The 17,955-nt window shown below is 40.5% G+C and overlaps 1 protein-coding gene across 1 annotated transcript in view; it reads right to left on the bottom strand.

Annotated features, from left to right (window-relative positions):
• The window catches only part of dph6 (diphthamine biosynthesis 6), a 130,728-nt gene that overhangs the window by 58,845 nt on the left and 53,928 nt on the right, over positions 1–17,955 (bottom strand). Inside the window, exons 9-12 of the mRNA XM_079633030.1 lie at positions 14,860–15,004; positions 13,580–13,705; positions 9,204–9,333; positions 8,350–8,524 (exon numbers count right to left, since the gene is read on the bottom strand). Of these exons, the coding sequence (XP_079489156.1) occupies positions 8,350–8,524; positions 9,204–9,333; positions 13,580–13,705; positions 14,860–15,004 (576 nt within the window). The remainder of the gene's footprint in view (positions 1–8,349; positions 8,525–9,203; positions 9,334–13,579; positions 13,706–14,859; positions 15,005–17,955) is intronic.

The raw sequence follows: 17,955 nt of genomic DNA, 5'->3' as shown, positions 1-17,955 counted from the left end.
GTCTGTTTGACGCACCCACCGCTAGCCTAGCTTAGCACAAAGACTGGATGTGAATGGTTGCAGCTAGCATACTAATCCAAATAAGTGACAAAATAACGCAAACATTTTCCTATTTACATGTTGTGATTTGTATAGTCACAGAGTGTACAAAAAACAAAGTCACATGAGACACAGACATATTTTAACCGTATAAATACTGGGAACTATATTCTCTGAAGGCGAAGCACTGCTACTTGGGCGGAGTGATAACCGCAGCACCTGAGACGCGCCGAGGTGAGGAGCAGAGAGTTCGTTCAGAGTTTGGGTTACAGAGTCAGCAATTTATAAATAGTAAAAGCGTAGTTTACAATCATGGATTTTCGCTGTATTGTAAAGAGCTGTGACAATAAACAGGGAGACCAGGTAATACCATGATGTTTCATAGAATTCCAACTAAAAACGCTGACCGGATGAAGAAATGGCTACTTGCTCTGGATATTGATCAAAACACACCTAATGAGATTATCAAGGGACATTATGTTTGCTCGGTACATTTCACTGAGGACGACTATTTTCAAAAAAGGGAATTTGCCACAAGGAACGTGTGCTGAAGGATACGGCCATCCCATCCCATCGATCACATACAGGACAAAGTGGAGCGGCTGCGGTAAGTGTTCCGTTATATTTTTAAATGTTTAGCCTAACGTTACTGTAACAGTGCCATTAGCTAACTTAGATCTAATGTAACGTTAGTGACACTATTATATGAATAGGGTGGTAACTACTATTGCAGTTGTTTACGGGCTCCATGTATCCCCTGTAATGTTAGTATTGTTGCCTCGAACGCGCTCTGTCGTCTCAGTAACACTTGAGCGGAGCTAGAGCTCACGTTGGTTTTGTTGACAGAAGAAAAAACGGCGCGTCTCATGTGCTGCGGTTATCACTCCACCCAAGTAGCAGTGCTTCGCCTTCAGAGAATATAGTTCCCAGTATTTATACGGTTAAAATATGTCTGTGTCTCATGTGACTTTGTTTTTTGTACACTCTGTGACTATACAAATCACAACATGTAAATAGGAAAATATTTGCGTTATTTTGTCACTTATTTGGATTAGTATGCTAGCTGCAACCATTCACATCCAGTCTTTGTGCTAAGCTAGGCTAGCGGGGGGTGCGTCAAACAGACTTATAGCACGCACGGAGATGAAAAAGGTATGTATGGACTTATCTAACTCTGGGGGATAAGTTGAATAGGATAAAGTCCCAAAAAGTCGGAGTGTTCCTTTAAAAACTTTATGAAATACTGAAAATATAAAATATATAAAAAACTGAATTTGAACTCTTGCAGGATCGTGGAGAACACTAAACACACGCGCAGGAGAGTCAGATCGAGAGATGCAGCAGAACTCAGAGTCCCTCGTCCGCACTGCTTATTACTCTGTGCTTATAAACCTGAACACCGCACAGTCTCCGGGTGTGTGTCTGGTGTCGAGATCCAGCAGCAGTTATTACTGACGGCATATTAATGCCACTTTCCAGAGTTATGTTCAGGACAGTTTTGTTTTCCTTGAGAGTGTGTGCTTGAGTTGAGTTGACTTCACCTAGAGTTAAGAGCGTCGAGAGTTAAGAGCGTCGAGTTGTTTGGAGAAGGGTGTGTTTGCAGTGTGTTAATGCGTAATGCTTTTCTTACTTAGTATTGTTGTCTTGTTTCCAGCCCAAATATAAGCAGAAACTCCCTTAATTAGATTTATTTGGATCATTTTGCTCATCTAAATGCTTCTTGATTGAATCGTGTCAGACGTGCACTGGAACGAGCACGCTCCGCAAGAGAAGCATTGTTCGGTTACTCCGGGAGCGAGTTCATTGACGGCTCTTATCGGAGCGTCCCGCCGTATTCCTGAATGGAGCCGGATTACCGTCTCCGGAGAATCCCGGCTCATTGTTTTAATGGAGTTACACCCGTAAGCAGATTACGAGACACAGGCTCGCACTGGGGGCGGCACATTCACACTTCTCCCAGTGCACATCCAACTGTGGTTCCCGCCGGAGTGGGCGATTCCCAGAACTGGGACTAACAGGACTACATGTTACAGGGATTAGGGCGCGTGTCCCAGGGTGGCGTGCTGATCGAGATTTACCAGCGCTTGTGTTCGCTCACCGCTCGCTGGAGTTTGAGTCGCTCTTCCGAAGGGGTTTTTGGGAACGGGAAACATTAAATCACCGAAGTGTGCGTCGACGCTCCTGCTGTTAGCCGCGGCTCCGGCTAATGAAGGGTCAGTCCGCCATCTGCCGCGCGCAGAGCTTAATCGTCTGTTATGAGAGGAAATTGATTTTTTTTCCATTCGCTTGGAAAAATGTTTCTTCCCTCAATTTGCCGGTGTACGCGACGTTAGCAAGGTGTAAAAGCCACTAACGCGACGTCAAACATCATCGGATCATCCCTCATTACATGCAGCATCCAGCGCGGGACGAGACGTAACATGCTGGAGCCTTAAATGATAAACGGCTAATTGAATTAGCATAAACATCCAAACAGCAGCACAGGATCATCAGATGTAGGAACACAGAGCTCAATCTGCCACACGTCCGGATTCCTCATTACGGGTATCGGGACTATTATGCTAATCGTGACCCCGGCGCGCAGGCTAATCAGGGGCGAGACGGGAGAAGAGAAACCACACAGAGCGCTTCATTTAATCTGGAGGACGCGCGGAGGGCCTGGAGACACACACACACACACACACACACACACACACACACACACAGCAAAGGTTAACGAACGAGCCTCATCAAATCTGATCAGCATCGGAACAACATCAGCCTGTTCTCCGCAATTAGAGCAAGCGTCTGATGACGAACACACACTCACACGTTTCACACACACTCACACACACCGCCTGAAGTCATCGTTTCGCTCCATTCCTACGTTCAGGAAAACTCAATATTATGATAAAACCCAGTTTAAAACCAATTAACTGTTTGATATTGTTCTTTTCTGGCGATAGAGAAAGATTTATTATTAAATCAACATTCAAATCCTGGGTTAACCGTCTCGCTGCTCCCAGTTTGGGGAAAATATTACAAGAAAATCATTTTTCTTTCAATAACGGGATTAATTGTGACAGGGAAATAGTGTGTTTGGCAATCAAAACATTAAATGCACTGAAGAACAGGATACGAGTCTGGCAAGACACGTCAGGAAGCTCACATATCACTTATGTTTCATTCAGAAGTGTCTTTACAGCGGGTTAATATTAACTAGAACTTAATAAATAAATAAATAATTTTTTTTTTTAAATAAATACATGTTTTTTGCTTCAAATAAAATATAATATAAAATAAAATATAATAAAATATATAATACAATATAATATAACTTTTTTTGTAATTCTGAAGTGTCTTTACAGCGGGGTTGAAAATGAACCAAAACCTTAAAAAAATATATTGTTCTTATACTTGAAATAAAATATAATAAAAAAATTATAGAATAAAAAATAATATTAACTCATTTTAATTCAGCTAATGGCAACATTTCTCATTTCCGGTTTAGTTTAACTTGATACACTAAAGTAAGTAAAATTGCAATTTAAATAAAATGAATAAAACCCATATAGACACATAAAAAAAACTAAATTATACATATATATATAATAGAAAAATAAAAAACCTTTTCTTACTTGAAATAAAATATAAAATATATAATATAATATAACTTCAGAATTAAAAATAATGTAATTTTTCTACTTTTTACTAATTTTAATTAAGCTGGTTGCAACATTTCTCATTTTCGTAGTTTAACTTGATACACTAAAGTAACTAAAACTAAAATGTAAATAAAATTCATAAAAACTATATAGACACATTTTTTAAAAAAACTAATAAAACTAAAAAAAAACAGAAAACAATTGCAAAAATGTAAAACCGTGAATTAAAAACTAGCATCTCAATGTCAGCAACATAAATCAGTTTCTGTGACCCGTGCGCTGTTCTCCTCAAAACACATTTGATAATAATAATGAACGTGATTATTGGCGGGAAAGGTAGAGGAGCGGAGGGCTCCTCATGCGCGCGGGGCGGGGGTTAGCGTGCGCGCGGGCTCAGCGTGGGGCTAATTATATCAATATGGGGCCGAGTCTACAGGCTCCGCTTCAGCACGTGTGACGCGAGCGCTGGCTGTCGTGTGTGTGTGACGGCTGCGCGACTGCGGTTACCCGTGATTGAGCTGTTGAGTTTAGCATGTCACACTCGCTGTGTGCTAATTCCACACAGATTAACATATAGAGTGATCGCGCCTCCATCATTCAGCCTTTGTTTTAGTTCTGGGAACTCGTTCACTCGTTCTCCAGAGTCGTCTAAACCAGCGCTATAGGAACTACAGCGGCTGCGTTTACACACACAGCTTGTGTTTCAGTCAGACTGAACTCACTCCGAATGCTGAACCTGAACGCAGTGTTTACATGAACGCTGAACATGTGACCAGGTCGGTGCGTTTATATGTCACAAGCTTCAAATCAGAATAGATTATTTGACATGCGCTCACTGCATAAATATACAGTTTCCAGAATTTTACGCATAATAACTATTCTCCTACATTGGTTCTTTATTTGTTTTAAACAGCAGACTTAATATTTATCCATTTCTGGTGATAATTTGGAGATATGATCATATGAGCCGCTGATTATATAGATCACGCAGTAAAACTGCCCAAACCCAGTCGTGTGTGTGAGTCTGGAGCCAGCGCTGGCGGCCGCTGTCCTGCTGCACGTCACACACACACACGCGGAGGAAGAGGATTATAGAGGACGACACACTCGCTTACACCACACTTTATTCACCAGGAGAACAGCGCGTTCAGCGCGACACACGCCATTACGCTATTTCTACGCCATTACGCTATTTCTACGCCATTACGCTATTTCTACGCCATTACGCTATTGCTACGTCATTACGCTATTTCTACGTCTCTAAGTCATTACGCTATTTCTACATCATTACGCTATTTCTACATCATTACGCTATTTCTACATCATTACGCTATTTCTACGTCTCTAAGTCATTACGCTATTTCTACATCATTACGCTATTTCTACATCATTACGCTATTACAACGTCATTACGCTATTACTACATCATTACGCTATTACTACGTCATTATGCATATTCTACCTCATTACGCTATTTCTACGTCAATACGCTATTACTATGTCATTACGCTATTTCTACATCATTACGCTATTACTACATCATTATGCTATTACAACGTCATTACGCTATTTCTACATCATTACGCTATTACAACGTCATTACGCTATTACTACATCATTACGCTATTACTACGTCATTATGCATATTCTACGTCATTATGCTATTTCTACGTCAATACGCTATTACTATGTCATTACGCTATTTCTACATCATTACGCTATTACTACGTCATTACGCTATTTCTACGTCATTACGCTATTACTACATCATTATGCTATTACAACGTCATTATGCTATTACTACATCATTATGCTATTACAACGTCATTACGCTATTACTACATCATTACGCTATTACTACATCATTATGCTATTACAACGTCATTACGCTATTACTACATCATTACGCTATTACTACATCATTATGCTATTACAACGTCATTACGCTATTACTACATCATTACGCTATTACTACGTCATTATGCATTTTCTACATCATTACGCTATTACTACATCATTACGCTATTACTATGTCATTACGCTATTTCTACGTCATTACGCTATTTCTACGTCATTACGCTATTTCTACGTCATTACGCTATTTCTACGTCATTACGCTATTACGTCATTATGCTATTACAACGTCATTACGCTATTACTACATCATTACGCTATTACTACGTCATTATGCATTTTCTACGTCATTACGCTATTTCTAAGTCATTACGCTATTACTACGTCATTACGCTATTACTATGTCATTATGCTATTACAACGTCATTACGCTATTTCTACATCAATACGCTATTACTATGTCATTACGCTATTTCTACGTCATTATGCTATTTCTACGTCATTACGCTATTACTACGTCATTATGCTATTACAACGTCATTACGCTATTTCTACGTCAATACGCTATTACTACGTCATTAAGCTATTTCTACGTCATTACGCTATTACTACATCATTATGCTATTACAACGTCATTATGCTATTACTACATCATTATGCTATTACAACGTCATTACGCTATTACTACATTACGCTATTACTACGTCATTATGCATTTTCTACGTCATTATGCTATTACAATGTCATTACGCTATTTCTACATCATTACGCTATTACTACGTCATTATGCATTTTCTACGTCATTACGCTATTTCTAAGTCATTACGCTATTACTATGTCATTATGCTATTACAACGTCATTACGCTATTACTACATCATTACGCTATTACTACGTCATTATGCATTTTCTACGTCATTACGCTATTTCTAAGTCATTATGCTATTACTACGTCATTACGCTATTACTATGTCATTATGCTATTACAACGTCATTACGCTATTACTACATCATTACGCTATTACTACGTCATTATGCATTTTCTACGTCATTACGCTATTTCTAAGTCATTACGCTATTTCTACATCAATACGCTATTACTATGTCATTACGCTATTTCTACGTCATTATGCTATTTCTACGTCATTACGCTATTACTACGTCATTATGCTATTACAACGTCATTACGCTATTTCTACGTCAATACGCTATTACTATGTCATTACGCTATTTCTACGTCATTACGCTATTTCTACGTCATTACGCTATTTCTACGTCATTACGCTATTACTACGTCATTACGCTATTAATACGTCATTACGCTATTTCTACGTCATTACGCTATTTCTACGTCATTACGCTATTTCTACGTCATTACGCTATTTCTACGTCATTACGCTATTACTACGTCATTATGCTATTACAACGTCATTACGCTATTTCTACGTCATTATGCTATTACTATGTCATTACGCTATTTCTACGTCATTACGCTATTACAACGTCATTACGCTATTTCTACGTCATTACACTATTACTACGTCATTACGCTATTTCTACGTCATTGCACAGTCCTTTCAGTTTCAGTTTTCAATCCGATCAGGTGTGTACATGTTCTCTCGATCGGATTAGAGAAGGAATAAACCCCTTTCAATCCCATTGAAATCTCATTGGATCGATTACGGCGTTTACGTGAAGACTTTTCAGTGCGATTGAGCCGTCAGTCTCATTACTAACGGATTATTTGGTTGCATGTAAACGTAGTGACGTTAGTGTTTGCTGATTGGCCGAACGCACATGAAACACCAAGATCCGCCATTTAAAAAAAAGCAGTGTAAACACAGAGATTACAGGCTATATATTTACTCCAGAAACTAACTCTACGCACATGTAAACAGAGATAAATGAAGCTCTTAACCTTTACGCTGAGGAGAAAACCCAACGCAACTCTGAGGAGACCGAGAGAAACATGATGATGTGTTTCTGCTCAGCAACACTTGACACCAGACACACGGCATACGCTAATAACTCTTCATCACCGTATACTTTATATGTATAACAGTTCTATCTATTTAACGTATTCGACAGGACTGTTAGACAGATCGTAAACTAAAAACTGTTAATTGGTTAACAGAAAGTTTACGTACTACAGACTATACGGGGAATAACTGTGATGGATCTAACCGTACATTTAATGTAATTTTACAGTCAAATATCGTTAAATTTACACCTAAAATTTTTGGAACTCGTATAATTTACAGTGAAAAACGTAAATTGACATTCCCACAGTTCCCTGCGTGACGCTTCACATTTGATGTATTTTTGTCAAAATAACTACGTTTCTTCACAGTTTTGCGAATAAGTTATGTACATTAGTGTGTTATGTTACATTTAATGTTGTTAAATTAATGTTTATTGCATTTTTTAAATGTCATGTGTGTTACCATGATGGTGTTCAGTGTGTGTGTGAATGACACTGTGAAGCTTCTATGTATTACTATTAACACTCTTGTGGAAAAGCTGCTTGTGATGAGATCGATCATGTGACTCTCATCTCCGCTGTGATTGGTGGTTATCAGTGCATTACAATGGTACAAAACAGATAATAGTATTTCAATAGATCGGTAAATGAACATTATATTAGACAATGAAATATGTTTTTTACTGTAAATTTAAGTTAAGTCTGTAATACCGTATTTCTTACGGTGAATATCTGGCAACCTCAGCTGCTGTCTTTTACCGTAAACGTAACAGGATTTTGTGCACTGAACTGGCGGAGCGGAAGCCGCTATAGAGGAATGGAAGTGCTGTACCCGCGCGGCCTGACTGTACGGCCCGATGCTGGCCGGCGCCCAGTGCGACCGGCTCTGGACGTGAAGTGTGTGTCTCTGAGGAAACCTGTCGATCTCGCTCGCTGCCGTCCAATCGTGAAGCAGAACGTCCATCTGAAGATGCTGACCGAGCGGGAGAGATGCCTGGACACACACCCTGATGACACAACACACACTGAACAGCTTAACAAACCACACCTTTCCAGACTTCCTATGTTGTCTATGAAAGCCTGATTTTTATGTGAAGGACTAGATACATTTTTGCAACTGCAATCTGGACCTTCCAGACCTCCCAAATGTTAATTCTGAAGTGAACTAATCCATTAAAGGGACTGTATGTAGAGTTGAGAAACGAGTTATAGCGACATCGGTGGCCGTCAGCAGAACTGCAGCAGAACTCGTGAGACTATAGTGTGAATTAATACATTTTCTTTGCATGACACACTGACATTACTGGCTCTATCGGCATTATCCTGAACATTATCGTCACTTACATTTCATCAGCAAAAATTTATCTAGTCCTTCAGATAAAAATCAGGCTTACAGAGACAACATAGGAAGTCTGGGAAGTAGTGCTGCAACGGATCACAAAACTCACGGTTCGGACCATTTACGGTTTTGAGCCACGAATCGGATCATTTTTCAGATCAGAAAACCAATAACTGCGGTTACAATTATTCATGAGATCATACAATGCATTATAAGGAGCATAATTAATGCATTAAAATACCTTTAGAATGCATTATACATAAAGTCTTATCCAGTAAATCAGGAACGTTTTTTCCCTGAAGGTTTCCAGAAAGCCCGTGGAGAATTCTCGCAGTGTAATAAAGTACCTGGCTGGAGGACTGAGTGTGAAGAAGCCTCGGTACAGTGAGTTGATCAGGCTGAAGTCCTCCATATCTCTGACGTACAGATGAACCAGAAGCACATGCTCCATCAGCCAGCCGCTCTCCTGCAGACGCCCTGAGAACACACACCGTTACTGCACCGTTACACACACTGTTACTGCACAACACCGTTGCACACACCGTTACTGCACAACACCGTTGCACACACCGTTACTGCACAACACCGTTACACACACCGTTACTGCACAACACCGTCACTGCACAACACCGTCACTGCACAACACCGTCACTGCACAACACCGTCACTGCACAACACCGTTACTGTACAACACTGTTACATACACCGTTACTGTACAACACCATTATTGCACAACACAGTTACACACACTGTTACTGTACAACACCGTTACTGTACAACACCGTTACTGTACAACACCGTTACTGCACAACACCGTTACTGCACAACACCGTTATTGTACAACACCGTTACTGTACAACACCGTTACACACACCGTTACTGTACAACACCGTTACTGTACAACACCGTTACTGTACAACACCGTTACTGTACAACACCGTTACTGCACAACACCGTTACTGCACAACACCGTTACTGCACAACACCTTTACTGTACAACACCGTTACTGTACAACACCGTTAAACACACCGTTACTGTACAACACCGTTACTGTACAACACCGTTACACACACAGTTACTGTACAACACCGTTACTGTACAACACCGTTACTGCACAACACACTGTTACTGTACAACACAGTTACTGCACAACACCGTTACTGCACAACACCGTTACTGCACAACACCGTTATTGTACAACACAGTTACTGTACAACACCGTTACTGTACAACACCGTTACTGTACAACACCGTTACACACACCGTTACTGTACAACACCGTTACTGCACAACACCGTTACTGTACAACACCGTTACACACGCCGTTACTGTACAACACCGTTACACACACTGTTACTGTACAACACCGTTACTGTACAACACCGTTACTGCACAACACTGTTACACACACTGTTACTGTACAACACCGTTACACACACCGTTACTGTACAACACCGTTACTGTACAACACCGTTACTGTACAACACCGTTACTGTACAACACCGTTACTGCACAACACCGTTACTGCACAACACCGTTATTGTACAACACCGTTACTGCACAACACCGTTACTGCACAACACCGTTACACACACCGTTACTGTACAACACCGTTACACACACCGTTACTGTACAACACCGTTACTGCACAACACCGTTATTGTACAACACCGTTACTGTACAACACCGTTACATACACCGTTACTGTACAACACCGTTACTGCACAACACCGTTAAACACACTGTTACTGTACAACAACGTTACTTACTGTACAACACCGTTCCTGTACAACACCGTTACTGCACAACACCGTTACACACACCGTTACTGTACAACACCGTTACACACACCGTTACTGTACAACACCGTTACTGCACAACACCGTTATTGTACAACACCGTTACTGTACAACACCGTTACATACACCGTTACTGTACAACACCGTTACTGCACAACACCGTTAAACACACTGTTACTGTACAACAACGTTACTTACTGTACAACACCGTTCCTGTACAACACCGTTACTGCACAACACCGTTACACACACCGTTACTGTACAACACCGTTACACACACCGTTACTGTACAACACCGTTACTGCACAACACCGTTATTGTACAACACCGTTACTGTACAACACCGTTACATACACCGTTACTGTACAACACCGTTACTGCACAACACCGTTAAACACACTGTTACTGTACAACACCGTTACTTACTGTACAACACCGTTCCTGTACAACACCGTTACTGCACAACACCGTTACACACACTGTTACTGTACAACACCGTTACACACACCGTTACTGTACAACACCGTTACTGTACAACACCATTACTGTACAACACCGTTACTGCACAACACCGTTACTGCACAACACCGTTACTGCACAACACCGTTACACACACCGTTACTGTACAACACCGTTCCTATACAACACCGTTACTGCACAACACCGTTACACACACCGTTACTGTACAACACCGTTCCTATACAACACCGTTACTGCACAACACGTTACACACACTGTTACTGCACAACACCGTTACTGTACAACACCGTTACTGCACAACACCGTTTACTGCACAACACCGTTACTGCACAACACCGTTACTGCACAACACCGTTACTGTACAACACCGTTACACACACCGTTACTGCACAACACCGTTACTGCACAACACCGTTACACACACCGTTACTGTACAACACCGTTACTGTACAACACCGTTACACACACCGTTACTGTACAACACCGTTACTGCACAACACCGTTACTGTACAACACCGTTACTGTACAACTCCGTTACTGCACCATTACACACACCGTTACTGCACCATTACACACACCGTTACTGCACAACACACACTCACAGCTGAGAGAGTGAAAAATATCCTATTTAAAGAAAATATGTCTTGCTGTTTTGCCATGAAAGATAAAAAAAAGTGTTGTAAAATACATTGCACAGTAGACTATAAACCTTAATTTAAAAAGATTGGTGTTCTTCAGTCTTGCCAAGTGAATTTTAACTCATTTTGAGGTAGATTTGATTAGAAACATGTGACGGGTATAAAGTGCAAGTTTCTGTGCATGTTCAATTAGATTGTTGTGCTAATTTTAATAATAATACCACCCCTAAAAATTAAGAAAGGTCCATATGATTTTTTTAACACTTTTTTTTTTTCTACAAAAAATGTCCTTCTTGAAAGAAGCAAGATGCACTTAAATCTACATAAAGTGAACTAAAATTATTAATTAAATGGTATGTTTTAAGAAGTTTCCTCTATTTTCAGGTTATTTTGTATCTTAAACAAAATTAAATAAGCTGAATTTAAGGTTAAATATTTTTGTTTTAATGGAATCTTCACTAAACCTACTTCTTATTTAGTGCTTATAAAAAAGTAAAAACTGCACAGTTTTCAGCATGTTTGTCTAGTTTTAAGATCCAACAGCATTTATTAGTGACTGGATATTTCTGCTATTTTCAAGAGTTTATTATCAGGTCAGTTTTGCGTTCCCCGTCGGCAGATTCTGTGTGCTTGAGTTGAGTTGACTTTACCTAGAGTTAAGAGCGTCGTGCTAGTTTCGAGAAGGCTTTGTTTGCAGTGTTCTTCATGTTTCATTAGTCGAGTTTGCGGCTGAACTTCTAAGAAATCCCGCTTTCTCACCTCAGGCTCAGAGATGCTCAAACACACACGACGTACATGAAAACACAGTGTTTTAAAACCCTGCCGCACGCACAATGGAAGAGCCCGAGACCCCATTAGACTTTCACACGCCGTCGAGTTTGTTTTTCCTTCGCAGGCGTTTGCGTTTCAGCGCACTTCGCTCGCACAAGAAAGCCGGTCATTAAATATTAACTTGTTTAATATTGTCTCAGCGCTGTGAAGGCTGTTTGGCGAAGTAAGACGAAAAAGATTAAATATGCTTTTCATCTGGAGCCGCTCCGGCTAAAGATTCCTCTCTTTGCTGGTACGGGCCACTCTTTCAAAAGTTCTGCGGGCGATAGAAAGAGCTTGGTTCACTCTGAAGTGTGTTTCGTGACGGATGGAGTCGCTGACACTCGTGTGAATAGAAGAGCGGCCGCTGAATAAAGAGCCCTGTACCTCTTAAAAGTGCATTTTGCCAGCACAACAAGAGGGAAAATGAAAGCGTGTGTGTGAACAAAGGCCTGTTTGCCGTCAGCGTCTGATGGGCTGAGCTGCCCACAAGCTCTTCATATTCTTCATTATTTCCTCACTAACATCAGGGTAAAAACAGCCCAAACTCAACACTAGCAAACATGCTGTTCTTACTTGTGTCTTGTTTCCAGTCCAAATATCTAAACAATCTTAAACAATATGCATTTACTAGATGAGTAAGAAGATATTATATCTTGTTTTCTGGGGAAATAAATAAAAGGCGAGTTATTGTTTAAAACAAGCACAATGATCTGCCAATGGTGAGAGAAAAATAATCCTGTTTCGGTTTGAATAAACATTATTTTTCTTACACCATTGGCAGAAATGTTTGCTTTTTTTAAGCATCAACTCACTTCATTTTGATTTATAATCCACCCGGAAAACAAGACACAAGATATTAGATATTTGGACTGGAAACCAGACAAAAACAAGTAAGAAAAGCATTTTTGCCGTGTACATCTGAACACACACACACACACACACACACACACGCTGATGTTACATTAAACACAGAAGACGAGCACTGATCTTACTCTGCAGGAGTGTGAAGATGTGCCGGGTCTGGTTCTGGACGTGTGTGTGTTCGGACCGAAGCGCCGTCAAGCCACTGATCCACTGGAAACCCGACGCACTCCTGGATGAGTGTGACGGCAGACAACCTTCAACAGAACATCATCATCTGTACATGTGCAGTACACATGTTTCATCAGTTCCTGCGTTCCCTGGGAAAAGCACTGTGTACAGTCATAACTATATAACTATATGACAACTAATAACACGTTTCTGAACTCTACATACAGTCCCTTTAAATGAGTTCACTTCAGAATTAAAATCACTATATGGAGAACATCCTGGAGTGTGTTCCTCACAAACCTTCATTTCTTTTCCACTGAAGAAAGAAAGACATGAACATCTTGGATGACGTGCGGAGAGTAAATTATCAGGACATTTTAATTCTGAAGTGAACTATCCTTTAGAGACGCTACTCTACTGAGAGGGTTTTACTGTGAAACTGTCTACGCTAGCATGCTAATTACATTGCTAGTAGGCCGCACTAATTGACTTATTGGTTGTTAAACGGCTAGTCAAGTGCCTGATCTAGAAGTCCTCAAACAGGCTTTCAAGAAGACTTCAAATTATTTAACAACTAAAAATCAAGATAATTCTTATTTTAATTCACTGCATCAACAACTGGATTCACATGCATTGATGTTAGTGATGCATTTGGGTTATTTCGCTCTATAAGTTTTTATTTTTCTCTGAAATGTGTCTTTGGTTTTCGGTAACATTGGATAGGTTGTAATTTTTTATAGTTTTTTTGTAATTTTAATAGGTGGTAAAGGTGAATTTCAACAGGAGTGTGTAGACTTTAATATTCACTGTAAGAGGAAGCTCTTTTCTGGCATAGAGAATATCATGGTGCTGAATGATTAACTTGACACATAAATATACTGTATAATTTATAAACACCGTGGAATTAATAATGGCAATATCCAAAACACGTGGTTAATGCCCAAAACACTGTATTAACCAGGGCCATTACCTGGAAATGTGATGAGGGCGGCCAATCAGCTTCTTCTTTAGGTCTGTGCTTTTGTTTTGCTATTGTAATGATGCTAAATTACCTACGGACTGGCTCGCCAACAATTAACATGGCATTATCGTAGTGCCTCAACCAAAGTAGTATCGTGATACTTTTGTTTTGGTGTTGAACCAATAACATTTTGAAAGAATTTCAATGAAGTAACAGTTATACTGCAGGCAGACAATAAGATGTGCTTTATACCAGAACACACACACACACTCATCTCACCCTGCTCCGGCTGACAACTGCGCTCAGCGTTTGATGGACATGCTCGCTGGACGTCTGGAGTTTTTTCAGCATATTCCAGCTCTTCTGTCATCTTGTCAATGGTGTTCTGGCAAGGACATGTAGTGAGAGGCGGTGCTCCCGAGCCCTGCAGGAGACGACACACACACACACACACACCCCTGAAAACACACGCTTCATCAGTCAACCAGCAAGCTGATACACTAGAAAATATATGAATATGATCATCATCTCAGTGTGGAAGCCCATGACCAACATATGCTTTTAAATCAGAATTATGAGATACTAAGACAATTATGAGATAGTCAAAATTATAAGAGTGTATTGCGACTTTTTATCTCATAATTGTGTTTTTTAAGTCATAATTATAAAAATAAGTTTCAAAATTGGGACATAGTTATAATACTGAGATAAAAACAGCAAAATTATAAGATACTAAGCCCTGATTATGAAATAAGTGTCGAAATTGACATGCCAATCATTATAAGATAAAAAGTAAAAATCCTTAGATACCAAGTCAAACTTTTGTCATAATACTCGACTTTCTCTCTAAACGACTTTTTATATTATAATTATGATTTACCAAAGCATGAATGTCCCCCCTTACGTTTAAAAGAAACGGACGTCCACACGTCCGGGTTTTTCCGGAGCGGTTCAGCCGGATGTGTCCAGGTGTCATCCGGGTCACACCCGGGGCTTTGGCCAAGAACTCGCTCTCGTTTGCTTTTCTCATGGTAACAGTTGTGATGTAGTGCACGAAGACCCCCTCACACACACACACACACACACACACACACCACCTGATTAAAGCATGCCGGACACGGCACATTTTTAATAAATATTTCAGATCTCTTTAATGTCCCGCTGTCATCTGCAGTTGACCGTATGATAATTAGATTAATTATGCTGCAGTGTGTGTGTTTGTGTGTGTGTGTGTGCGCAGAGGAGGAACAGCCCCCCCCGTGAGCCGTGTCAGCGTGGATCTGTCAGCGTGACGGAGAGTGCTCTCGACTGAGCTTCTCTCGCGGGGTTTCCCTGCGCTGCGGGCGAGAGAGCTTGCCTTCTCAGGCCATGTGTTTTCATCCCCTCAAACCCCCGATCCTCCACCAACACACAGCAGAACACACACATAAATAAACACGCGACCGCATACAGCCAGAAGCTGAGACTGAGGACACGGCGTGACCCAAAACACACCAACTCCTCCACAAGAACACATCCCACAGTCCAACATTATCATAACATGCATATTATAAAGCACTCGCTGTCTTCTGATTGGTCTGCAGCTACTGTATTTGCAATGAATATAGGGTAACACTTTATTTTACAGGGTTCTTTGTTGCATATGTTGCATGAACTTACCGTAGTAATAACAGTAAATGATTCATAATTACATGCAACTAACCCTCAACCAAACCCTAACCCTACAGTAAGTACATGAAGTTGCTTAATATTACTCAGTACTAACAATTTAACAATGACATCTTAAAATAAAGTTTAACCGAATATAGTTTAACATTTCAGTCTGTGTCAGTCTTGCTTTCATAAAACTATCACATGAGTCATGACACACTTTGAGTGTAATGCACAATGGGGGGGAGGGGGGGGGGGGGGTCTGGTAAGGGGTTAAAGGTCACTGTGACCTTAATCGATGCCGTTCACATGCCGCATTATAGCATGAAAGGAGTATGGACACACACACGGGCATGAACAGCACACACTCCTTGAGGACATCATCACAACAGTGAGAGGGAACGCTCAACACAAAGTCACAGAATAACCTTCCCAGCGTACCTGAGCACTGAGCATGATGTGACTGGACGTGTGTGTTACGGCAGGCCTGCTTTCAGGCACGGGGAATATTGCAGACGTCAGTCTCCTACATACGGGACAGAGAGAGAGAGAGAGAGAGCTGGCAGAGCGCATTCGTGATGCGACACCACAAACATGCAGTGGACGTGCTGAACACATGACGAGACTAACAGTGCATTTCTCTACATCACTGCTTTCTAAACAGGGGTTGAAATGACATGAGAGTAAACACACTAAACTCAAATAGTTTTATATCTTATTAAATCGAAGGCTGCGATTTAATTAAAGTCCTCCCTGTGATGAAAATCCAGCTTTTAATGTAGTTTATGTGTCTGTGGTGTGTTTAATCTGCTTTAACACACACCATGTGTAAGTTCATAAGTGGGCAGCAAATGAGCTGCTGCTCCCGACACAGGGGGCGGAGCTACAAGAGCTCGTGTCCTTTTACCTCACACACACACACACACACACACACACACACACACACACACACACACACACACAGAGAGGCGCACACGCACACACTGAACATTTCAAAAACTTTTTGCCTTTTATGTTCAAACCGGAGTCAGAAAGATGGAGAGACTCGAGAAGAAGTGACACATGTAGAAGAACAGGACATTTCTGAATGGTTAGTTGATGAATTTATGTAGATTATGTGTAGTTATCTTCTAGTCATTGATTAGCATATTCTGTCTTGATAATCTATAAATCGTGTTCTGGGGGCGGGGTTTATGTAAATTTTAGGGTTGATGATGTCACTAACCCGTGAGGAATGTTGTGTAGTTCCTACCAGCCGTTTGTTGTAGTTCTTATAAAACTATTTCTGTAAAAGCAAATATCTCCCTTTGCTTTGAACTTTGAGCGTTGTAACTTTGCAGATGTTGTTTATTTAACATTACACACTAACTATAGTTAGAAAAGTGAAATCATAATCAACCGCCCCTTAAGGGATAAAATGATTGGGTACAGGGGGACTTTACAGTACATAGTCTGCTGCGCTCGTGATTCAGAATGAAGAGCGTTTTCATTTACACATGAGCAGCTTATAGCGTGCTTTGGAAAAAAACATGAGATTATATTATATAATAATAATAAATATATATAAATAAATATAGCTGCAAGCAGCGATTACGGGCCCAAGCCAGTGGCACCGCCACCCCGGTGCCTTTAGTTACACTAAAGGCACCAAGGTGGCGGTGCCACCGGCTTGGGCCCTCCATCGCTGCTTGCAGCTATATTTATTTATATATATATATATATATA

This window comes from Phoxinus phoxinus, assembly GCF_949152265.1.
Source record: "Phoxinus phoxinus genome assembly, chromosome: 13".
Classification (NCBI taxonomy): Eukaryota; Metazoa; Chordata; class Actinopteri; order Cypriniformes; family Leuciscidae; genus Phoxinus; species Phoxinus phoxinus.
The sequence above is the reverse complement of the archived record's forward strand: the minus strand, read 5'-3'. Positions and strand labels throughout refer to the sequence as shown.